Source organism: Vulpes lagopus, chromosome 21 (genome assembly GCF_018345385.1).
Source record: "Vulpes lagopus strain Blue_001 chromosome 21, ASM1834538v1, whole genome shotgun sequence".
Lineage (NCBI taxonomy): Eukaryota > Metazoa > Chordata > Mammalia > Carnivora > Canidae > Vulpes > Vulpes lagopus.
The window spans coordinates 26,152,747-26,180,039 of record NC_054844.1 but is presented as its reverse complement, the minus strand read 5'-3'; the positions used below and the strand labels follow the sequence as shown (position 1 = coordinate 26,180,039).

General features: G+C 33.5%; 1 protein-coding gene across 3 annotated transcripts in view; it reads right to left on the bottom strand.

Annotated features, from left to right (window-relative positions):
• CCDC91 (coiled-coil domain containing 91) overlaps window positions 1–27,293 on the bottom strand; it is a 328,037-nt gene that overhangs the window by 249,041 nt on the left and 51,703 nt on the right. Inside the window, exons 2-3 of one of the 3 annotated variants that reach the window (XM_041735811.1) lie at window positions 4,003–4,045; window positions 1,857–1,935 (exon numbers count right to left, since the gene is read on the bottom strand). In XM_041735811.1, the coding sequence (XP_041591745.1) occupies window positions 1,857–1,935; window positions 4,003–4,032 (109 nt within the window). In that variant the 5' untranslated portion in view covers window positions 4,033–4,045. Of the gene's footprint in view, window positions 1–1,856; window positions 1,936–4,002; window positions 4,049–27,293 lie in introns of those variants that run through there. The other 2 variants (XM_041735813.1, XM_041735812.1) reach the window with 2 other exon arrangements.

Genomic DNA, 27,293 nt, shown 5'->3' with positions numbered 1-27,293 from the left:
AATGTTTCCCACCCCCCCACCAAAAAAAACCCAGTTAACTTAAAAAAGACCTGAAGTATAATCTGAAAGACTAGATTTTATTCCTAAACATATTTACCTGTATCAAACTCCAAAACTTTTATAACCCATCATTCTGTCAACTGTATAATAGATAATACTGTAACTGCCCTATCCACTTTACAATCGAAAACCCTAAACCATCATATAAATATCATTATTCCAACCTTTCTATTAATTTTCCTTGCCACCCTAGTTGTCTTTGATTCAGTTATTCCTTCTTTTTTTAAAAAGATTTATTTGTTTGAGAGAGAGACAGAGAGAGAGAGCCAGCACGTGTGTTTACAAGTGGGAGAAGGGTCAGAGAGAGAGAATCTCAAGCAGACTACCTGCTGAGTGCGGAGCCAGAAGCTGGGCTGATCTCACAACCCATGAGATCAGGACCTGAGCTGAAACCAAGAGTCAGACGACAGTTAACTGAGCCATCCAGGCTCCCTTCATTCTTTTTTTTAATTATTCTTTCTTACTAATTATTATTCAGAAAGTATAAATACTTACTGAGAACTAACTATAAGCTATGCACTATGCTCGGCATTTAAGACATAACAAGGAGACAAAGAGATATACTGCCTAATCCCACAAAATTTACAGCCTAAAATGCAGTCAGAAGATAGATGCAGAGAGACAAGGGAGGGTTCTCTGGGAAGGCTTCCCAGAAAAAGACATATTAAAGCAAAAATCAGCACATAAAACAAATAGCAGTTAGTATAATAAGAGAGCGGGAGAGAGTAGCGGTGGGAAACAAGGTGAGAAATTCCAGGCAAAGGAAACCACATACATAAATTCCTTAAATAAGAATGAACATCCTAACTATGTCACCCTCTTTCCCACATTTACATCTTTCTTTCATTTCTTTTTCTCCCTTCAAAATCTCTTCCCATTCTCCCATCTCTGTCTACTGAAATCATTAGCATCCTTCAAAGCCTAGATCAATAACATACACCCAGCTTCAAGGATAGTACTTGACTCATACCAGGCATGAAATAAACATTTGCTAAATGAATGGATGATGAAATCATCATTCTTCCCAAATCACAAATCTGCTTCATATTACAAGTATGTATGTGTCTGCCCTATCTTCCCTTGAAGTAAAGGATACATTCCCATAGCACCTAATGCATAATAAACACTGGAAAAATATTTGCAGAATGAATAACTCTAATAATCTAAGACTAAGCAGAGCTGTTAAAGGATACTTTCATCTTCTACTTCTAACTTTACAATGATTTGGCAGAATAAAAAGTCTACAAAATTCAAAATATTTATACATGAATTATATTAATGTTGAATATTAGGTCTCCTATAAAATATCTCCGATAATGGAATTTATTTTTGCATTCAACTTCTTAGACGGCTAAATTTTGATGTTTAATATTTTCTGAATGACTTTCCTGGAGGAAAAAAAAATTCTAAATTTAAATACTGGTAAAGATGTTAAATTACTTTAGAATATTTTTAGAACCTAAGAAAAAGGAGTCTTTTTAATTAACCAACTAAACAGCCTAAAAATATTATTTGGTATTTCATTTTCCTAAAACTAAGATGAATTAGGAAATGTAAATTATACTTTAATTTCATGTAATGTTCATGATATCATTTTTGGAATCGTGCCTCAAGCCACACTGAGGAATTTGTTATGCAATTTATAATCTGTTATGAAAAAAAACCTAAATTAAATCTGGGTCATTCCATTTTTCAGATCAAAGAAGGCCAAGTAAAAAAGTAAAATGAGGCTTTCAAAGAAAAGGCAAAGTGTTAAATAAGAAAAAAAAAAATTCAAGTTACTGCATAGTAGTCACCTGTAGGAAAAGCAGCCCAAGGAATGGCAGGAGATGTAGTTTGGGTTTCACCATTTCCACCATCAAAAATCTCTGCAGCCTAGAAAAAAAGGCAAATTTATTTTACTTTTTAGATAAAAAGTAAAAATGCTATTTAAGCAATCAAGCCTTCCAGTCCCACAAACATATTCTGTGATATACCACACATTTTCAAATTCCCTCCAAATACTCAATTGCTTTTCAGTCTTCATAGTTAGCACCCCAACGACTATTCACTAACCCCAGTATGCAAGCTCTATTATTTTTAAACAAAAATCTCCCTTCCTAACTAAAATATATCAACTGCCTATGAAAATTTTCTTTTGTATATTCTAGTCACATTTTCACTTGCAAACTTTTTTATATCTAAGTACTCTAAATACATATTTTTCATTAATTAGCCCAAGACCTAATAGAGATCAATTTAAGGAAATAGGATTCATCTATATTCTTCAATAATCTACCAGGTGGGCTTACTAGCATTCAACATTCAGAGAATTCCTAAAACTGGTGTTCTAAATTAACAAGCCTTCCCACTAAATAATTTTAAAAGTAAGGGACAATTACTGAATGTTGAGTTTGTGGGTAAGAGTTTTCTCTCTCTCTTAATTGTCCAGATCACAGCAAAATCATTACTAAGAAAAAGAACCAGAATTTCAATTTGGATTCTGTACCGAGTTGTCAACCAAAAAGAAGTCAACTGAGGCAACCTGCCACACAAGCTAAGTGATGAAGAATATCGTAACTATTATCTATAAACTATGAAAAATGAACATGGCTTATACAATCAAGGATGGACACCTTCTATATTTCTACAACCAGATGTAAAAAAGAAACCTAATAACCAATTAAACTGGAATAATTGGTTAACATTGTAAATATGTAATACTGAAAGGAATAGATCCATTGACTATAACACTGAAGTATAATTTTACTATGAGGAAAACTACCCACTCTATTTTTTTCTGATATAATAAACCAACCATGGTTTAAGTAAAGGAAGACTGTATTAAGTTTTAATCTTCAAATAACTGACAGCTTGTAAACAATAAACTAAAACATGTATCATCCTCTAAATCAACGAATTTTAACAAAATTTTAAATGCTACATTTCAGTAACAGAAGATTTAATCACCCAACAAAATCAAAACATTTAAGAAAATGCAAAAAACATACAAATGTGCTAAACAAAAACCAGTTTTAGATGAAATGCACAAAACAGTTATGTCCATATTGACAGATATTATAGATCAATGGACAAGAAAATGATCTTAATCTGAAAAACCTCACACCATTCTTTCATGATATTCAGAATACTGAATTTATACTTAATATCTTGTTTCTCCTATTAATATCATTAATTAAACTCCTTATTTTTAATAAGCAATCCTTTTTTTACCAAATCCCAAACTAGGTAAAAGTTTTACTAAAAAAAAAAAAAAAAAATCACAGAGCTCACTTGGTAGTTCCAGGACTTGAGCTCAGGCATCCTGACTCCTAATCCAGAGATTTTCCTGCAAGACTATACTGGCTCCATAAAAATAACTGGGTTACAAAATATTTCAATAAAATGAACACACACTGAAAAGGATTAAGGAAAAGACAGGGCTTCTTCAGCTAACAATTTCCACTTACAAAGCAAGCAACTTAAACCTGAGAGAATAATCTAACAACACAAACATACTAATTAGCTCTTTAAGCCACCAAGATGCTATGAAGTTAATACACTAAATCAACTCATTACAGGTATAAACATGAAAATATATGGCAGATTTGCAATACTCATCCTTCATCCCACAAGTATTTCCTAATAGACATGTATCCCAGCAAAATCATCAGTTGACAATTCTTAAAACATCTCTAAGGCTTCCACTAGCAGCATTTAATTACCTCAATTTAAACCATTCCGTGGGCACAACCATAGGTTCAATAATAATTAGTTTTACCTTTCAAAGGGATACAATTTTCCTTGATTTCATTTTATTATTCCAGTGTTACATTAAAAATGATCAAAAATGATCATGAATACCAGTGATAAATAATATATCTTCAAAATAGTATACTCCATTATAACCCCACAAAGTTAAAGCAATTACATAAGCAAGATAAGGTAAGTAATTGCACATACCTCAAAACCACCAAAATCATCATCATCCATTCTTCAAGTGCACCTGAAAAATACCAGAACACATTAAAAGAAGCCCACATGCACATTTATGTCAAAACATTTTCCTGACTTAAATGTATACATTTTGACTTGTAAATTAAAACTATTTCATTTAGGTTAAAAAAAATCTACTTTTTCTTACTATATTGGTATGCATTTTTTAATGCAAAAAGACTGGTGTTTTCTTGGCAAAATTAGCCATTCGGGCAAAATTAGCAATTTCTGTGACTTTTTCAGCAACCATGTATTTTGCCATTTTGTGTTGAGATGCCAGGAGTGGAAAAATATTCTTTTACATTTTAATTTGCTTTTCCCAAATTGGCGCTAGGGCTCAATTCAATAATGCTTCCTGCTTTTTGCATCTATTCCTCAGTTGTCTGGCAACATCAGCACAAACTCCACTAAGAACAGGACTGTGGTGAATTTTTGGAAATCTGTCCCCTACCACAAAGGTTCTTCCCTCGGTTTCATGGCCGAGGTTGATTTAGATTTTCAAAATTGATCAGCATTTTTGAGCTGTGGCCACAACTTCTGGAGCATTTTGATATGTGTATTTTTAGCTGAAACTGCTTTGCACTTTTGGAAAAATGTGGAGCAAGTTACTAGGCTGATCAAGATAAATCAAGTCATGTATTCATGGGAGACCAGGGAAGAGAAAAACACAAGTGAATATCCTGAATTCCTCTCTTTACAGTTAAACTATGGAGGAGACAAGCAGTAAGATAATACATGCTTTATTTTATCCTTAATGGTTCTCATAAAAATGGAAGGACAAAACCATTACCTGGACTCTAAAAAGAAGAAAAAGAAAAAGCTTTTATCTAACAAACTATTTAAAAAAAAAAAAAAAAAAAAACCTGGGAAAGTAAAACAAATAATAGATGGTTTACATTTAAACAAAAAAATAAATTCACAATGAGTTGTGAATCAGCAGCCACAAATAACACTCAAGTCAATAATAACTGATTTCTTTTTTTATCTTTCAAAAGTGAATGAATGTATCCAAATTATTAATTATAGTTTCCTTGACTCACTAATACAAGATGAACGTGGTTACAGGAAAACAATCTTCTCCAACTTCTTAAAAAACAGCTAAACAAATTAAACCATGTTAAGCAATAATCCTAAAGCATTTTCTAAGGCACTCTGCCTTGAGTGTCAAAGCAGTAGTCATCTATAGTGAGGCCTTTCCTTGTCAATGAAGTTCATATTAATGCCTTCAAAAATAAAATTCAAAAACTCGTCAAATAAAAATAGTGAAACACATTCTCAAGGATTGTTTTGTTTTAATAAACAAAGAAAATTTATTTTTACAGAAACTCAGTAGGTAATGACACTAAAAGGAATATATGTAGACAGAAGTACATATAAAAAGGAAGGACATTAACCAAAATGAGATACCACTGTTGTCACCATTACCTACAATTTAATAGTTTGATGAAAATGTTTGAAAAGATGTATTTCTCAAAAAAAAAAAAAAATCAAAGCTAAGCAAGTTATCCACATACAACACTTAAAAAATATAAACCAGACTTTCAGAAACTTTTGATGGTGGTTAGTTTGAAATGGAATTCACATTAATTCTGTGTTGCAAGCAAACAGAAATCTGTATGTGATTATATTTTTCATGAAGAAATTATGAAATAAGAGTGATATGGATACTGAGAATTAACCAAGTCAAACTATAAACACTAAGTCTGTGTTTTCCACATGTATTTCATGAATCTCAGGAGACAATTAAAAACTATTTTTAGCTTCTACAGCACTGTATCCAAATAATACAGTTTCAAAAAAATAGAATGTCTAGAGTAATGCTTCTACGTGTTTTTGTAGATCACATCCCAATAAAATATTCGTAAGGTGCCAGAAAACTTGAAAACAAAAACAGCCATGTTTAACAATCATGTCAGCTTATTTGCCTGTGTTAATGAGCCAAACACAATCACTTTCCTAAGTACTGATTTATTTAATTTTTTTTAAGATTTTATTTATTTATTCATGAGAGACACAGAGAGAGAGAGGCAGAGACATAGGCAGAGGGGGAAGCAGGCTCCCTGTGGGGGAGCCCAATGCAGGACTCAATCCCAGGACTCTAGGATCACCACCTGAGCCAAAGACAGATGCTCAACCACTGAGTCACCCAGGTGCCCCCAAAGTGCTTATTTAACTCTACAAAAGAATACATCAATGATCATTAATGTTTTCTATATACCAGCAACATTTATATATTAAAAAGATGACAGTTTTCCTCTATTTTCAAAGAAATACTAACATATTTTAAAAGATAAATGTCTTGAGTTTCTTAAAATATAATAATCAGGGAAATATTATTTTAAAGTTAACAATTTTCCAAATATTTTCGTTTCAAATCCTAGTATAGTTTGTTTCCTTCTGAACATACAAAAAGCAGGAGAAAGTTAAATTAACAGCATTCATTTGTAGAAATCAACTTCAATAAATACAAAAGATAAAAATTAGTTTTTAAAAGAAAATATTATAAGTGTGGTCTCCCTTATAGATTCAGTTACTGTAGCACATTTAAAACATTATATTACCTAAAATGCATATAAAATTTTTTTAGAATATTTCTAACACTTAATATTATACCCCATTAAACTCCAAATACAATACAGCAACACCAGATATACCTGTCATGTAAGTTACCGAGTCACAAGCCTGGCTAAAAAATTAGCAGATCATGTAGTTCATCATTTTGTGTCATGGTAGGAGGAAAGATGTATGATTCTTATGATTAGGTATCTACATGAAAGATTTCACAGTTTCTATTTTAACAATTCTCAGACGTTATTCTATCTGAATTTGATCTCTTCTGTTGCACTACTGTATTAAATCCCTCATTAATTATTCTCAGTATTTAAAATATTGCTAATATTTTATAAGAAAAACATATATACAACACTTACAGTAACAAATTTTTATGAAGCAACTCTATAGAAGAGAACACTCCAGATCCTCAAGGAATTAAGGTCTGGGGAGGTGAGAAGGGAAGAGTGTAAGAAAACCATGCAAATTTTAAGAATATGAGCTATAAGGCAGCCTTAAGAAAGAAGAAAAAATGTCCAAGGTGGGAGGAAAGACTTTCAGATGGTGATATATCTGATTGGAGCATCATGAAATGCTTCAGGTGGGAGATATTTGAGAACCATTTCAACAAACATAACAGAGAATTTTAAATGGCACATTAAGAACATGCATTTTATTAAAGACTCTTCTGAAAAGTTTTTTCCTAAAAAACAGCAAAGATTTATTTTTATTGTTTGCTTCTACATAAACACAGGATCAAAAAGAATGTGAAATGAGAAAACTGCAAAAAAATTTGAAAGCAAATACAAGGAAGATGAATCTAAAACTATCAACCGGAAAAATAAAAATCAATCACAATTACATCAAAGAATCCAAAAAAGGCTAGGAATGCATGGCAAATTGGATAAAGGTGAGACTCAAAAAAAAGAGTGGCAAATGTATATCCCAAGATCCCCTTCCAGAATCTGCACAAGAGGACAATGTACAGTTCTTCATCACAGCAGAAGACTGAAGGGTTATTCCCTGGACAGGGTAAAGCTAAGGGTCTCCAGATTAGAAGACACTGAGACAGTTGGACTAAAAATTGTATTAAATATTAAGACCTATTCCCCAAACCTCTTTGATCACTTGACAACCAAACTGCCACCAGCTAGGTTTCAGCCTCTAGTCATCAGATTAGGAGATTCTTCTTTGGTGAATCAAATCAACCCATGAAAAAGTACCCCATGAGAGACTCCACCAAAAAATCAGTCAGTCACTTACTCAGGTAACACTACTTTGACCACCCTATCCACATGCACAGACTTTCTGATTTGCTCCTGATTTCAATAAGAAGATGAATAGTATAATGGCTAAAAGAAGACTATTGAGTCAGGGTGCCTAGATTCAAATTCTAGTTCTGCCACTTAACTGTTACATTGGCCAGGTTACTTAAACACTGTATATACATCATTTTCCTCACCTGTCAAATAGGGATAGTAATACCACTACTACTGATAATAATATGGTAACTAGCTCCTAAAATCTTTATGAGGATTAAAGAAGTTAAAATAGATGAACTACTTATAGCAGGGTCTGGCACATTCTAAGTATTGTACTAATATTTCTATTTCATTAGTGCTTCACCTTTATAAGGAAGCAGATGGCCAAAGACAATAAAAGACATGAAGGAAATATCTAACACAAGAAACAAGAGATCAGGCCAAAATAAGAGGAAAAAATGTGGAAAAAATAGACTCCACAAGAAAATTTTCAAAAAAATAAAAGCTGTAACTACTACTTTCAGAGTCAACAACAGAATATAGTACATCCATGAAATAAGAACAGGAAGCCCTAATTTTTTCTTGGGGGGCAGTAGAAATAGAGAGGGGTATGCACCAAGACTAAGGCCTTGAAAATGAAAATGAAAATGATTACAGAAATGAAAATTTGCAGGGTGGGTAATAAAGCTGGGGAAATTTCCTTTAAAGAGTATAAAAGAAAAGGAAATGGAAAGTCAGAGTAAAAACAGAAGAAAATTAAAAGATCTAGTCCCAAATATGCAGTATCTAATCATCAGGAATTCTAGAAAGACAAAACAGAGAAAACAACAGAGAAGATCGTCAACAAAATAATTCAAGAAAATTTTCTAAATCTAAAGAATATGATTCCCATATTTAATGGTTTTTCAAGTATCCAAGACAGCAGCAGAACAAAACCACACTAAAGCACAGTAGAGACAAAAAGAAGATCCTACAAGCTCCCAGAGAGATAAAACAGATTTTATACAAAGGATAAAGAATACAATGATATTAGACTTCACAAAACCACCACTAGAAGGTGAAGAACAATGGAACAACGCTTTTAATATTGTAAGGGAAAATAATTAGCACATAGAACTCTAAAGCTAGCCAAATCAACAAATAATTAATTAGTGGGAAGACTAAAGTCATATTCAAACTGCAAAATCTCAAAAAATATTTATTTCCCAATCTTTTTTAAAAAGTCATGGGGGGGGGGGCACCTGGATGACTCACTGGTTGAGCATCGGCCTTTGGCTCAGGTCATGATCTCAGGGTCCTGGGATCAAGTCCCACATCCAGCTCCCTGCAGGGAGCCTGCTTCTCCCTCTGCCTATGTCTCCGCCTCTCTTTCTGTTTCTCATGAATAAATAAATAAAATCTTAAAAAAAAAATTATGGAGAGGTACCTGCGAGGCCCAGTCAGATAGGCATCTGACTCAATTTCAGGTCAGATCGTGATCTCAAGGTCATGAGATCAAGCCCCCCATCAGGCTCTGGACTCAGCACAGAGTCTGCTTGTTTCTCTCTCCCTCTCCCTCTGCCCGCCCCCCCCCAACGCACACACTTTCACACTCTCTCTCAAATAAATAAATACAAAGAAAAAAAAAGTTATGGGGTAAGCCAAGAGAGTAAGACACAAGGAAGAAGGGATTAGAAAATAGGTGATCTAACTAAAGTGAAAAGCAAAGGGAATTCTCCCAGAATAATGGTAAAGTGAGGTTACAAGCTATTCATATAGGAAGAATAGAGAACAATCCACCTAAATTAGCACAGATCAGAAAGCTCCTGGGAGAAGCATTCAAACAAATCAAATTAATAGACTATCTCAGTATTTTGCCAGATCATGAATAATGTTAAACTGGGGGGAAATTCAGAGTTGAATTAGTGATTAAAACATTAGCCCCTTCCAATAAATAAATAAATAAATAAATAAATAAATAAATAACATTAGCCAAACAAACATTAGAAAACAGAGAGAAAATAATATGTTAGATAGGAAAACTTTTTTAGAAGATTTATTTATTTACTCATGAGAGACACAGACACAGAGAGACAGAGAGACAGACAGAGAGAGGCAGAAACACACACAGCCAGAGGGAGAAGCAGGCTCCATGCAGGAAGCCTGACGCGGACTCGATCCTGGAACCCCAGGATCACGACCTGAGCCAAAGGCAGACTGTCAACCACTGAGACACCCAGACTTTCTGTTAGACAGGAAAACTATTCATTATTGCATTACTAGATTTTTTAGCTGCGAATACTATTTACATAGCAATAATGATGAATAACTCCTGTACCAAAATTATAATAAAACCATATTAGAATGGTAAGAGAAAGAAGTATGTGGTATGGGTGATAGAGGGGGTGGTGAAAGACAGCTAAAGCTTCATCTTCCACATTGGAAAGTCAATGGATATGAAACTGAAAAATCAAGAAGCAGTGATAACAAACATGTTTAGGGATACACTGATAAACACTAAAAAAATCAACTATATGTGCTAAACATCTTGCTTCTAGAAAACAAGAAACGTAGAGGCTAAAAAAGAAGGGCAGGGATGGCTGTGTTTCACAGCAAGTATTTACAACTTTAAACTGTCGGCACATATAACTAATTTCTTTAATGACAGTATTAAAAAACATCATGACACAATGAGCAACCATCTACCCTTTCTATCAAAATATTCAGGAAAAAAAAAACCTCACGGAAAGTTTTTATTTTTAACACAACTATAAACAAAATCTTAAATGTTTTAAATTTATATTTTGCCAGTGAAAAAATTAAAATTTTTCATATTAGTCTCCTTTATAACATTTATGTATTAACATTTATTACAAGTGTTTATACAAAATGTAAGTGTATCTCAAACACCAAAGTTGCTAAAAATGAAACAAAATGAAAAAAATCTAAGAGAAAAAAACACTTAGGGAAGGGACTTCAAAAAGTATGATCTCCAGAGATCATCCAAATTATTCAATCATCCCAAAGTGTCCTACTACTTAACATTCCCTTAGCACTTAATTCAATCTCTATCCCATCCAAAAACCTACTGCCTTAACAACATCCTCATAATCCCAATTTTTTTCCATTTGATTCTGTTTCATGCCATGTTTTCTAGAAGCAATGGATGAAGAGCCACTAAGACTCTACTAATTTGAAGAGTCTAAATATATAAGATCAGAATCTTAGGCTTATCTATTCAAGGAAATTATTTCGTTACCTAATTTTCTATAAGCTCTTCTGAGATACTGCAGGAACTATTTCTTTTACCTGTTCCTTTTGTTTGTTAAAGTTTTATTTATTTATTTGAGAGAGAGATACAGAGCATGAGTGGAGAAAGGCACAGAGGAAGAAGGAGAAACAGATTCCCTGCTGAGCAGGAAGCCCAACTCAGGACCCAATCCCAGGACCATGAGATTATGAGCAGAGCCGAAGACAGACGCTTACCAACTGAGCCAACCAGGCATCTCTTTTATCTACTTTTAACTCTCTAGCACCTTCAACTGAGCAGCACTTATTTCTAGAAGAAAAACATGGTGGAACTTGAGTAGTAGAGGATCAAGTTGTTAGCATTAAGGCATGAGTATTGTTAGCATGAGCATGAGCATCAAGTTGTTAGCATTAAGGCATGAGCGTGAAGGCCCACATCTCAAAACAAATTATATTGCTACACTCCTCTCTCTTAAGTATCCAACTATTATTAGGGTTAATAATAATTTTGAAACTTGCCATGTGAAGCTGAATTACAAAATTATTGCTAAACTATAAATACTACTGCCAATGGCAAAATATCCTCACAAGAAAATAACACATATATATTCACTACCTGAAAAATATTCTATTCATAAATGATCAGATAGGAAAACATCTCAACAACTAGTAATTCTAATAACCATTTCCTTTATATAATTCTCATCTGTACTATCAATTATGTTTTTGTCTTTCCCAGCCTTCATTCAGAAAATTTACAATTCCAGCAGAAAACAAGAAATAAAAATTGAAAAGCACTTACACTCATCAAACCCTTACCTATTTTCTAACCTCTCTACCTCTCTACCTACTTCTACCTCCTCCAAATCCCTCAGATGGATCTCTGATCTTGTCTCACTATCCTCTCCAAAGACTGGATTCACTCTCATGATCTTAATGTTCTGCCCAAATTTTCCAAAATTAACCATCTCACTGGGTTGGGTCATATATTTCCAAGCAAATTATAATTTCCAAGCAATATTTTTTTATGGTTATCCTACTGTCAACTCACAATTGTCACTGAATGAATTATATTCCTATCTGGCAAAATCCTATCCTCAATGAATGTTAGGGGGCAGGTATATCACCTCATCTCACATTTTAAAAGAGGTCACAGGCCTTTTCTATATAGAAGGGAACAAGATTTAAGAAATACTACAATCTCCTGGCAACTGGGTGGCTGTCGGTTAAGCATCTGCCTTTGGTCAGGTAGGGATCTCAGGGTCCTGGAATTGAGCCCCAGAGCCCCATGTCTGGCTCCCTGCTCAGTGCGGAGTCTGCTTCTCCCTCTCCTTTTGCCCCTCCCCCTGCCAGGCTCATGCTCTCTCTCTCAAATAAATAAAATCTTTAAAAAAAAAAAAAAAGAAAGAAAGAAATACTGCAGTCTCTTTCTCTCTCTTCTTTATTTACCTTCCAGAGAAAAATAATAATACTGGTGAGAGCAGGACATTCATAGGTTCTGTTGGGTGAGATTAATGTATGGAAATCAGCATGCATACAAAGTACAAGTTCTTTGAGTTACTCACTAAGAGCTGTGTACCCATAAACATTATTTCTCCAGTGCAGCTCCCCTGAGAGAAGCTCATCAGGGAAAGACTTCATTTTCTTAGCATTAACGTGTTTTTTAGCCTGTGACTGGATGAACAAATTTATTAAACCTTTAACAATAAAAGCACTTTTCTGATTCCTATAACTTGATTCTATTTCTCAATTAATTCAAAGAAGGCATTTTAAGAGAAGTCCATTAACTTCTTTCTACCAAAACTACAGTTACCAGCATCTGTATCAAACTATTCCAGTTTATTCTGTTCACACAGAAAAGATGAATCCCTCTACTTTCTTAGAGCTAATTCCTCCATCTGTGTTCTCAGACTTGGCTCTCTCAATCGTACTTTCTCTTAAATATTTAACTTCTTCCTCTTATTTGGCTCCTCCCTAAACACTGAAACATGCTTCAGGTCCTCTAGCTTTAAAAATGAAACAAAGCAAAAACAAAAGCAAAACCATCCTTAACTACACATTCTCCTCCAACCACAGCCCCCTCTTTTTCACAGCTCAACTTAATAAATGCCCTTTTCTTACAGCCCATGCCAGTAACCAATTATCTCCTTTTCACTAAATGCAAAAAGACACTTTCAATTCCTTGTCTTATTTGAATACTAACAGCATCTGACCAGTCTTTCCTTCTCAAAACACTCTCACCCCAAGGGTTACAAGACAACCATACTCTTTTCCCTCTTTCTTCCTATTCTCTGGCTGCAACTTCTCAATCTCCCTTGCAGGTTTTTCTACCTATTCTTTAAATGATGGTGTTCCTAATTAAGGACTCCAACCTACCTCTTTTTATCTCAATTCAAATATACTTCCTGGACTATTTCATTCACTTCGTTGGATTCACTTAAAAATATAAGGCTAAAAAAAAATCTCTAGATAAGATCAACCTCCTGAGCTCGAGACCCATACAAACAACAGACAATTAAATAGTCTCTTTTCTAATCTCAAATTCAGTATAAGCAAAACTGAACTCAAGATCTCTGCCATCAAAGTCAATTTACATTTCCTCCAGAATACCTTCACCTAGTGATTGGTACTACCATCTACAAAACAGATGGCCAAGACAAAATCCTGGAGTCAATCTTTGCCTCCTTCTCTCTCTCACTTCATACATCCAATCAATCATGAAATCCAAGTTCCTAAATATTTCCAGAATCCATCCACCCAATACCCAATACCTTCACTCTAATTAAAGCCACCATAGTATTTCATTTGATTTATACCATCAGCTTTCAAAATAGATCAGTTTCCAGTTTGTTCCTTTCTACTCCATTCTCCATTCTGCTACCCAAATGTTCCTTTTAAATAGTCACCTAGTTAAAAAAAATAATAATAATAAATAAATAGTCACCTAAATCTTTCAGTGACTCCTCATAACTTTACAAATGAAGTCAAAATTCTTAACATGAATTAATGAACTTCTGTAACTTAGTTTCTGTTACCATCCTCAACTTTAATGCATCCATGTCTTGCAATCATATAAAAACGTATATTTGAACCATGTGACTCTGGTCAAATCACCACACCCTCTCTACTTCAGTGTCCTCATATGTAAAATAAACAGAATGATTAGATGACTTCTAAGACACTGCATTGTAAGATCCTCTAAATATATTATGCTATGACTAAAATCAGATTCCTTACTTCTTCATAAAGAACTTTAAGATTTTATGTATTTATTCATGAGAGACACAGAGACAGAGACAAAAACATAAACAGAGGGAGAAGCGGGCTCCTCATGGGGAGCGCGATGCAAGACTCGATCCCCGGACCCAGGATCATGCTCTGAGCCAAAAGCAGAGCTTCAACCGCTGAGCGACCCAGGCATGCCCATAAAGAACTTTCTAAATACTTTTATTCTGAATGTGTCATTTTCCATCGATAATATTATCATTCTTTAATCCATCTAGAATCCAGAAACTAAGTGTCGCTTTATATTCTTTGCTTTATGCCATAGCGAAGTATGTCATTCAATATTTTATTTTCCCACTCTTCCTTGCCTTTCTCCTCTTCTGCTTCAGACACCTACTACTATTTCTTCAAAATTACCAAAATTTACTTATCATCCTGCTGTCCAATCCATTTATCACAATGGACAACTCGTTCTAAAACAATGGAGTTTTAAACTCTAAGACTATGGTCATGTCATCTCAACTTCAAAGCTTTCAAAGACAAGAATGAAAAACCCATGCCTCTATGAGACATGAACTTCAGAGCCTCATATATAAGCAAAGTAAGCATAAAGACAAAGTTGTGAATTGCATTGGCACTGACCATTAAAAGCAAAAATAAGTCCTATAAAAACCCTATCATTACATCACAATATTAGGGTATAAAAAGGTATACTATACAAGAAACAGAGAAAAACGTTATACAACAACATAGTAACAACATTGTTGACATTATCAAGTGCAGAAGATCATAAATTTAATAATCTCTCCAATAAGAAAGTGTTTCATTTCTTTCATGATTCTATATGCTCTCATTTATATCTTTTCTATTTACACTGAAATCTCATAAATATGAATAGATATAGCTAATAATCACATCTAGCTAGAATATGGTCATTCCAATACAATAATCACAAAACTATCTAACCAACATTTTGGTTAGACAAGAGTGAAATTATAAACTTAGTGTCTCAGTGTTCAAATAGTTCATTCACAAATAGCTTTAAAATCTTGCTAAAAATGTGTTTAGTCCTGTATTAGACCTAATGAGAGGCCCCCAGGTACCTCCCTGACCTCATTATAACTCCCTCTGACTTAATCTGTTCTAGCTACACAGCCTCCCTATCTTACACTTGCCTCAAGATATGTTTTTTAATTATTATTATCATTATCTTGTTGTTAATAAAATCAGCTTATGGAAACCCACGACCAAGCATAAAACTAAATTTTTATTACATGCAACCACTCCCTAGGACAAAATCTTCAATTTACTTTTCATCATTCCCTTGCTTTCAAAAATAAAGTTTCTTCTTATCTATATCTACTACCAAAAATACTATTTTTATTTTAGCTATTTTTAAAACGTATCCCATGACATATAAGTTTGGAAGACTTAACTTTTTCACATTAATATTATTTCAGCTACCACTCATTTTTTTACTACCATAATTTACCACAGTTTATTCAGTCACTTTCCTGTCAGTAGACATTTGAGTGTCTATTTTGTTATTGAGAGCAGAACTGCTATGAACATTCTCCAACAAATCTACTTTTGTATATACACAGTATTTCTCTTGGGTATATGCCTACAAGTAAAATCACTGGGGTGTAAAGTTTGTCTATATTTAGCTTCACGGGATAATGAAAAACTATTTTCCAAATGGTTGCAGAAATTGTTGTCGAAGCAACGTATAAAAGTACTGTGAATTCTCATTCTTTCCAACATTTGGTTTTAAATGCTATATCACTGTGTACCAATCTGATTTCCCCAATAATTAATGAAGTTAAATCTCTTCATGATTATTAATCATATATAATTTGTGAAATACCTAGTTTTATTTTGTCTGTGCCTTTACATTTATAAAAACATTCTTGATGTTATTTTCAGTTTTGTATATTGCAAATATCTATTTTATAACTTATTTTTCACTTCCATTAAGGTAACTTTTGATGAACAAAATATCTTAGTATGTTAATTGTATTAATCTATTCTATACCAAATCAAATTTTAGTCTTATTTTTTAAATCCTTTCCTATCCCTAGGTCTAAATGCAGACCTACTAAGTTAATATTTTCTACTAAGTTAATATTTTATTTTTCTACTAAGTTAATATTTTATTTTTCAACTTAAATACTTAACCATCTGCAATTTAACTTCTGTGTATGGTAGGTACAGTGATCCAATTTTTCTTTTGCCAATTTCATTTATTAAATAGTAACTCCTTTCCTCACTATTCTGATACACCATCTTTATCATATACCGTAAGTCCTTAAATGTGTGGACTGGTTTCTAGCTGTAGAATTATTTCAGTAGATATAAAGTTTTTATGATATTAAGCCATTCTACCCACAAACATGATATATCTTATGAGTTAAATATACAATTAGTCTTTATTTTAATGCCTATTAATAGAGAATTACAATTTTTCAAGAGAAGTCTTTATCTTCTGTTGTTTATTCCTAGATATTGATATCCTATACTATTTAATGCCTTCTTTTAAAGTATGTTTTCTAGTTGTCACTGTTAAATACCAATGCAAGTAACTTCTCTATATTAGTCTATCTATTCATCTTTGCCAAATTCTTATATATAATAATTTACCTATATTCTTTTGGTTTATATGTAAATGATCATATTGCCTCCAGATACTACTTTTATTTCTTCCTTTCCAATTATGTCTAATTTCTTTTTCTTGTCTTAAACCATTGGCTATGTCCTCCAATACAATGCTAAGTACAGGAGGCAATGTGGTGATTATATCTTACAAAGATGGTAACAAAAGTATCTCTCAATTCACAGACTCTTCTAAGAATGTAATGCTGACACACTCCTCCCAGTGATTTGTAGAGTCTCTGTCCTCTTCCCTTGACTCTATGTAGATCATTGTAACCTCCACAACTATTACACTACACCACAACTAACACTGTATAACTTCCCCATATAAGTCATAAAAATGCACTACATTTCTGCCTTGTGCTCTAGTACTGTTTGCACTTAGAACCCAACTGCCATGATGTGAAAAAGGTCAAACCATACCATTTGGAGAGACCACATAGAGAAGCCACATGCAAAATTTCCAACTGACTGCCTAATTTAGTTCCAGGCTACCAAATGAAATCAAATCACCAGATACATGAACATACTTCCAGATTATTCCAGCCCCTAGCCATCAAGTCTAGTGTGCAAGTCATACCACTGATGTATTATAAAGGGTGGAACAGTAACAAACCTTATCTGCACTGTCGAAGTTTATCTTAGAATCCATGAGCATAATAGTTGTTTTGTCATTAAGTCTGACATGAGTTCTATGTAGCAATAATAATTAGTCTGGGTGATAACAGCCATGCCTATATCATTCCTGTTTTTAAAGAAAATGTTTTAATATTTCCTCATTTTAAAAGATATCTGCTCATGATTGTTTTTCTTTTTAATTGTCCCAACAGATAAAAGATTTTCCCTCTTTTCCTAATTACTAAGCATTCTTACGATGAATTAACATTAAATGCTTTTTTATATCTACTGAAATCACGATTTTTCTTTTAACCCATGAATGCCATCATTTACATCTACAGATCACATAATAGTAAAACATTGTCATACACCTGAAATAAACCCAATGTGATAATAATGTATGCCTTCTTTCACAAAATTGTTTTCAATATGCTAATACCTTAAGATTTCTACATCTACATTCACGAGGGACCTATATCCTTAATTTTCATTTCTTATAATAATGTCCTTATCTGTTATAGATATCAGGGTTAAGTGGGGCTTTCAGAATTAGCTGGTGCAACATCCCTCTTTTTCTATAAATTAAAAGATTGCAACAGGTTGGAATATTCTATTAAAATTTTGGTAGAAACTTGGTTAGCAAACATCTGGGATTGTTGCTTTCTTTGTGGGAAGATTCAATTTCTTATAATTATAGGATGATGCAGACTTAATTCCTCCCTCAATTTTTGTAATATTTTTCTAGAAATCTTCTATTGTAAGATTTTTAAATAGTTGATATATAGTTGCTAACAGTATTGCCACTACCTTTTTTTATTGTAGGGAACAAAATTTATTATCTTAACCATTTCTAAGTGTTCAGTGGTATTAAGTACATTCAAACTGTTGTGTAATCACCACCATCCATCTCCTGAACTCATTTCATTTCACAAAACTAAAACTGCACCATAAACAATAACTCCCCATTCCCCTCTTCCCCAACCCCTGAGAACCATTCTTCTACTTTCTGTGTCTATGATTTTGACTCCTCTAAGTATCTCACATAAGTGGAATAATACAATATTTGCCTTTTTGTGACTGCTTACTTCATATAGCATAACATCCTCAAAACAACATCCTTCTGTGTTGTTGCATGTCAGAAATTCCTTTCTTCCTTTTTGAGAGGGGGGGAGAAAGCATACATGCAGTGGGGAGGGGCAGAGGAGAGGGAAAGAAAGAATCTTACAGAGGCTCCACGCCCAGTGCAGGGTGACGCAGGGCTCAATCAATCTCACAATACTACAATAATGACCTGAGCTGAAATCGAGTCAGACACTTAACCAACTAAGCCACTAGGCGCTCCAAAATTCCTTCCTTTTTAAGGCTCAGGAATAGTCCACTGAATACCACATTTTGCTTATCCGTTCATCTTTCCATAGACACTTGGGTTGTTTCCATGTCTCAGTTATCGTTAAAAAATACTGCTATTAACACTGCTGTACAAATATCTCTTCAAGAACCTGCTTTTAATTCTTTTGGATATATTCCCTGAAATGGGATTGTTGGATCATATGGGAATTCTAGTTCTACTTTTGAGGAACTACTAATCTGTTTTACACAACAGCTGTGCCATTTTGCATTCCAGTAATAGCACACATAGATTCCAATTTCTCTATATACTCATCAACACTTAGTATTTTTTCAATAGTAGCCATCCTATTGGATACGAGGTAGTACCTCATAATTTTGATTTTCATTTCCCTGATAGTTAATGATGTTGATCTTCTTTTCATATGCTCATCTGTGTGTCGTCTTTGCAAAAAAATTTATTCAAGTCCTTTGTCCACTTTTTAATCTGGTGTTTTCAGCTGTTGAATTTTAGGAGTATATATTCTGGATATTAATCCTTTATTTGCAAATATTTCCTCTTATTTTGTAGGTTATCGTTTTACTCTGTTGATAGGTTATATCTTTTGATGCATAACCTTTTGAAAATTTTCATCAAGCCTAATTTGTCTATGTTTTTCTTTTGCTGCCTGTTCCTTTAGTGTCATTTCCAAGATACCATTATTAAATCCAATATCAAAGCTTTGGTCTATGTTCTTTTTTAAAAGTTTTGTAATTTTAGATCTCACACTAGGTCATGGATCCATTATGAATTAAGTTTTACATACAGTATTAGCAAACAATACAACTTCATTCTATTGCATGTGGATATCTACTTTTCCCAGAGCCATTTGTTTAAAAAACTATCTTTTGCTCATCCAATGGCCTTGGCACCTCTACCAAAAATCACTTCACCATATATGAGAGAGTTTATTTCTGGACTCTGTCTCTCCAAGGATTTTTACATGCATCTTTATGCCAGTACCATCCTGTTTTGAAAGTTATAGTAAGTAAAACTTAGTAAGTTTTGAAAGTATTAGTCATCAAGTTTTGTTCTTTTTTTCAGGTTCATTTGGCTATTCAGGGTCCCTTGAGATTCATATAAATTTTAGGATGGGTTTTTATATTTCTGCAAAAAACAACACTGGGATTTTGATAGTTAGAATTGAAATGTTAACAATCTTAAGTCTTCCAATTAATGAACATGGGATGTCCTTCCATTTATTTATGTTATCTTTCCTTCAGAAATGTTATATAGTTTTCATTGTACAAGTCTTTCATCTCCTTAGTTAAGTCCTGAGTATCTTATTCTTTTTGATGCTACTGTAAATGGAATTGTTTTCTTAATTTCCTTTTCAGATAGTTGTTATTGTATAAAAAAAGCAACTAACTTTGTGTATTGACTCTGTATCCAGCTACTTAGCTGAATTCATTTATTAGTTCCAACAGTTGCGTGTGTGTAACTTCAGGGTTTTCTACATATCAATACCATCAGTGAACAAAGACAATTTTACTTCTTCCTTTCTGATTTAGATGCCTTTTATTTCTCATTTTCTCTTTAATCTCTGATGTAACTGTATTTATGTGTCTTTTTTATTATATATATACTAGGTTCTATTTATGTTCACAAAGTGTACTATTTAGATTTACATCCCTGATTTTTTTTTTTTTTTTGGTTTTGCTTCACCTATCAAAATCATAGGTGAGTTAAAATTTCTCAATATTAAAAAAAAAAAATTCTCAGTATTAGTAGATACCACTTTCTCCTTACATTTCTATCCATTTTTTGCTGTATATGTGGTGCTATACATTCTTTATGAATTTAACATTTTATTATTACAAAATAATCAAGCCCCAATATGATTTTTAAGTTGATTTTGGATAATATTAATACAGATAGCCAGAGTTCTTTTTTTAATGCTTTAAGACTTTGCATGAACTATCTTTTCTACCTAGAATACTCTTACCTCAGATAGCTGCTTGACTTTCTTACCTCCACCAAGTCTTGGTCCAAATATCATTTCTACCGTACTACCCAATTTTAAATAAAACCTTCCCTTCAGCATTCCTGATTCCTCCTTCACTGCACAGCTCTTAACATTTAATATACTCTATTTATATATTTCTTGAATTTATGATTATTGTTTGTCTCCCACACATACACTAAATATAACCTCCACAAGGACAAGTACTGGTTTGGTCACCAATGTATCTCCAGCACCTTGAAGTGACTGGCATAGAGGTGGTACTCAATGTATTTTTGTTGAATGAATAAGATCCTCAACCTCAAAGATTATCAGGGAAATACAAATTTTAAATTAATGAAATGCTACTGCTGTTATACCTACTGAACACATAAAAAAATTAAAAGTCAATAATAACAATCCAAATGTCCATCATAAAGACCTCTACTAGGTACCCAAAAGAAAGACATGGTAAAAATTCCTTCCATGTGCATATGAAAAGAATGTATATTCTGAAACAACTGGGTATAGTAGTCTACAAGTGTCACTCAGGTCACAGTAGTTGAAAGTATTGTTCAGGGTGCCTGCGGGACTCAAGTCAGTTAAGAGTCTGACTCTTGATTCAGCTGCAGTCATTATCTCAAGGTCATGAGATCCAGCCCCACATAGGGGTCCGTATTAAGTCCTCTCCCTCTGCCCCTCCCTCCCAAAAAAGTGTTGTTCATCATTGTGAATATATCTTTTTGTCCTATACAGTCATTTTTTCCTTCATGTATTTTGAAGCTCTGTTATTAGGTGCATACACATAAGATTTAAGATTTAAAGGAATCCCTTTGCAGATTCCTGAAATTAATTCTCCACAACTCCCTCTCCAGAACCCTGCCTACAAATTCCAAATGCCTCAGGAGTCCCCAAACTCTAATCTCTGTTTCCACTACCCAAGAAAATCACAGCTCTGTAGTTGGTCTCCACTTCCTTAGGTCAGGGAGAGTGCACTCAAGTAGGAAGCTGGGGAAAAATTAAATTAACCTTCATGTTTCCTATTCCTCAAGGATCATAGCCATGTGTTGTCTCTTGTTGAATGACCGAAAATAGTCGCTTCACATATCTCGTCCAGTAAACATCAGTCATTTATAGTGAGATGGTAATCCAAATTGTTATTACTCCATCATAACCAAATCCAGAGAGTTCTTGGTTTATTTTATTTCTATTATTCAGTCCATTTTTCTAATCTGTCTATTTTCCTATTAAGTTAAATTATAACAATATGTATTTTTGCCTATGTGTGTATACACATACACACACATGCATAGATATATATGCATACAAAGAGACAGAGGGAGAATGATTTTTTTTAATGTGGTAAAATGTTAACATTAGGGAGATTTGGGCAAAGAATATACAGGAATCATTTGGACTACATATAACTTTTCCATATGTCTGAAATTATTTCAAAAAACAAAGAAACACAATGCCATATGAAAAGCTATAGACTAAAAGAAAATATCTACAAACCATATATCTGCTGACAAAGGACTCAGGTCCACATGAAGAACTCTCAAAATCCATGGTTTAAAAAAAAAACCCAATTAGAAAATGAATACATATAAACATTTCACCAAAGAAGATACACAAAGAGAAGGACAAGCAAATTAAAGAAAAACATTCAACATCACCAGTTATTAGGGAAATGCAAATTAAAAAAACCATGAGCTATCACTACACACCTATTTGAACAGTTAATATAAAAAGCAGTAAGGCGTGCCTATGGGACTCAGTTGGTTAAGCATCTGACTCTTGATCTCAGTTCAGATCTTGATCTCAGGGTCAAGAGTTCAAACCCTGTGTTGAGCTCCACACCAGGCATGGAGCCTACTTACAATAAAAATTAAAATTAAAAAATAAAAATAAAAAGCAGTGATAATATCAAATGTTGGCAAGAATACAGAGAAACTGGATCTCTCAAACATTAATGGTGCAAATGTAATATAGCACAGCCACTCTGGAAAATATATTTGTCAGTTACTTTAAAAGTTAAACATATACTTACCATAAGATCTAGGAATAAGATCTTCTGGGCATTTTTCCCAGAGAAAGGAAAACTTATGCCTACACAAAAATCTGTACACAGTTTTATTTTTAATAGCCAAAAACTGGAAACAAACAAAATGTCCTAAAATAAGTGAATATTAAACAAACTGTGCCACATCTACACCACTGAAGTATTAGTCAGCATTAAAAGGGAAAAAAAGGGGGAAAAAAAAAAGGAAAAAAAGAGACACCTGGGTGGCTCAGTGGTTGAGCATCTGCCTTTGGCTCAGGTTGTGATCCTGGAGTCCTGGGATCCAGTTCCACATTAGCGTCCCTGCAGGAAGTCTGCTTCTCCCTCTAACTATGTTTCTGCCTCTATCTCTCTGTGTCTCCCACATTTATCCCACATTTATCTCTCGATAAATAAATAAAATCTTTAAAAATAAAATGGGGGGAAATAAAACGGGAAACACGCAATGAGTTGAATGATATCAAGGGCATTAAACGGGGTGAAAAAAATTAAAAAGCTCATCTCAAAAGGTCACAAACTGCATGATTCCATTTACATAACACTCTCAGAATGACAAAATTGTAAATATGGAAACAAATGACTGGTTTTAAGAGGTTAGGATTTGTGGAGAGGGAGAGAGTAGGACTGATTATAAAAGGGTAGCACAAGGGACACCTTACTGATGATGGAATAGTTCTCTATTTTATATGCGAAGGGTTACATGAATCTACAAATGTGATAAGATGACACAGAACTATACACCCACGAGGCACCTGGGTGACTCAGTCAGTAAAGCATCTGACTTTGGCTCAGGTCATGGTCTCTGGGTCCTGGGATCGAGCCCATTTGGGGATCCCTGCTCAGTGGGGAGTCTGCATCTCCCTCTCCCTTTGCCCCTCCTTCCAGCTCATGTGCGGTCTCTCACTGAGCTCTCTCTCAAATAATAAATAAAATCTTAAAAAAAAAAAAAAAAAACTATACACACACATTGTATCAATGTCAGTTTTCTGGTTTTGATAATATCCTGTACTTGCATGAAATGTAACCATTCGGGAAAATAAAGGAAAAGTAAGCAGGACCTCTCTGTATTATCTTTGCAACTTCCTATAATCCTATAATTATTTCAAAATAAAAAGGTTTTCTTTTAATTCTACATACATTTGAAAAATTAAAGTATTGACTTTATTAAAATAAAACTTAAATGTGTCTCTTTTAAAATGTTTTGACTTATACTGCATTCTCCTTTGGTTTGCCAAGTTATCACATATCTGCCTTAGTTTCATAATGCATTTAGTATATACTAGAAACACTAACATCAATGACCTGAAGAAAATGAAGTATGTCTATTTTGTGGCATATAGTCTTTTTTTTACAAACGGTGACAAAAAGTATGAGACAAGCAAGGAAAAAGAAAGAAAACAAGAAGTCAAGAGACAATCAACAAAACAAGACCAAGAGACGATCCAGATGGCAAGAACATAAAAAAAGAAAAAAAAGGTAACTGTGCTTAATATAAGAATATAATGGAAAGGTAGAAAACATGCATAAGTAAATATCAGCAAATAGATGGAAACTATCCAAAAACAAGTAAAATGGAAATATTGATAATGAGAAACATAGTATCAGAGAAGAAACTTCCTTTTGGGTTTATCATCAAACTGTACAGAATAGAAGAAACTTAAAATCAAACTTTAAATCAATAAACTTAAAAATAAATCGAAAGAAATTATCCAAATTGAAATACACACACATACATTGATGAAAAAGAGAAAAAAGCACGAGCTGGTCATGGGCTGCAAAATCCTTTTAAAGGGTCCATAATATGTGTAATTAAAATCCCAGAAAGAGAAGCCAAAGAGAATGACACAAAGAAATAATTGAGGAGATGATGGCTGAAAAGTTTTCAAAATCAATTAAAGACAACAAACATAAATCAAGAAAATTCAGAGAATCCATGCCAGATAAATACAAATGACACAAACTCCCATAAAACCTAATGTGAAGTAAGATCTAACAGACACCTAAAAACAATTAAGCATATGAGAGATTTGGAAAGATCACTCAAAATAAGATAAAGGACTAAAAGCAAATTCTAACTCTTTCTCTGCTACGAGGGTAATAAACATCTCTGGTACTTATTCCCTATAACTTTATTCAGATTCAAAGAGTTTGTAAGGATCTCAATCATCAATAACAATGTACAATGCCTAAGCTATTACAGAATTAGCTGTCTGAATCTATAACAATACTGTGACTTAAAGAAAAGTATGAAATTTTGCTAATTCTTTCCAGAGAACCCAGTTTTTCTCCTAATAAGAAATACAGTAAATGAAACCAAAGATTTCTCATTAATAAATCATGAAGAGACTTGAATTCTTGGAATAAGATATTGATTGAAAAATGCCCAGTTGACTCCAAATTTAAACAGCCTGGAAATTCCTAAAGATATAACTTAAAAATTGCTTTATCAGAAAGAAAACCATATATTAATTTTTAATTTTTAATATGAATATTTCTTCTAAATTTGATTTGTAGCATTTAAGCTATATTTTTCTCAGGACATTTGTCAAAACAAAATAAAAACAATTCCCTATACTCTTTCCTGTAGTGTTTTATTTTACCCTATTCATTTCCAATACTTTTTTTTAAAAAAAAGATCTTATTTATTTATTCATGAGAGACACAGAGAGAGGCAGAGACACAGGCAGAAGCAGGCTCCATGCAAGGAGCCCAATGCACAACTCGATCCCAGGACCCCAGGATCACGCCCTGGGCTGAAGGTAGGGGCTAAACCATTGAGCCACCCAGGGATCCCCCATTTCCAATACTTAAATACATACATACATATTTAAGTTATACATGAGATTATAAATTATTTTATATATTAAATCATAAATATAAGTCATTAATGGCTTCATAATTGCACTCTTCATAACTGTATTATTTATATCTGCATAATATTCCATCAACATAATTTAACTTTTCTCCTTTCCAAAGGAGCTACAGTAATTATTCCCACTACGTGCAATTTTTTACAAAATCCTTCCACATATACAAATACATAAATGTATAATTTTAACTTTTTTTTAAGATTTTATTTATTTTTTCATGATAGAGAGAGAGAGAGGCAGAGACACAGGCAGAGGGAGAAGCAGGCTCCCTGCAGGGAGCCCGACGTGGGATTCGATCCCAGGTCTCCAGAATCACACCCTGGGCTGAAAGGCGGCGCTAAACTGCTGAGCCACCCGGGCTACCCTATAATTTTAACTTTAAAGCATAAATATGATCATACCATCATAAAACTTATTTTAATACAGCCTTTCTTCTTATATTGTGGACATAATTCCCTATCTCACATATCTCTCCCTTCCTCATACCCCCATGCCAGCTTCACCTAACCACCCAACCAGATTGTCCAAGTTAACAACCTAATATGTATTTAACTATATTTCTATTCTCATATAATCATTTATAAATTTGTACTCTCATGTATACATCTACATATATAATGGTATTGTCACTGCACTTTTTTAGTATAAAATATCATGCACATTTTTTATTCTTATTTTTTCTCACATAATAATACCCAATGGAAATCCCTCCTAGACTACCGGTATGTATCTGATTCCTTCTTTTAAACTGCTACTAAGATTCCATCCTGTAGATACATAATAAGTACATATTTATTCCACCATTCCTCAATTGAAGACATGTTTTCAAATTTTTGCCATTACAAATGCTTGTACAAAAACCTTTACATACATAAGTATGTTTCTAGGGGCCAGATTTTTAAAAATGGGATTGCTACATCAATCAGTATTTTTTTTTAATTTTAACAGACGTCAGATATTCTTCCAAAAAGTCTCTATTAATCTACATTTCTACCAGCAAAGTACAAAAATAACTTTCTCTCAGGTCCTTGCCAGCAAAAAAAATTATTGTTGGTCCCTTCGGTTTTTTCTTTTTTTTTTTTCTTTCCCCATAAAGGGCAGGGGCCAAAGGAGGCAATTTGATAGACACAGCAATATTATATCAGTACTTTAATTTGCATTCCTCTATTCATGAGTGTCAACATCTTTTTATATGTTTTTGCCCACTTGAATTTGCTTCCTCATTCCCTTTGCTCATGGTTCTTATACTGCTTGCTATATGCACTTTTTTTGTCAAGATCTAAGTAGTTACTTCAACTAACAGATCAACTTTGCCCTTCTTCTGAATTGCAAATATTTTTACCAAACGCACTGTATGTATAGTGTATTTTTTTTTCATTCAGAAGTTAGCTTTCATACAAATAAATCTTTTTGTAGATTTACAGTCGTGGTTAAGGTCTCTCTCACCCCAAGAATGTATATA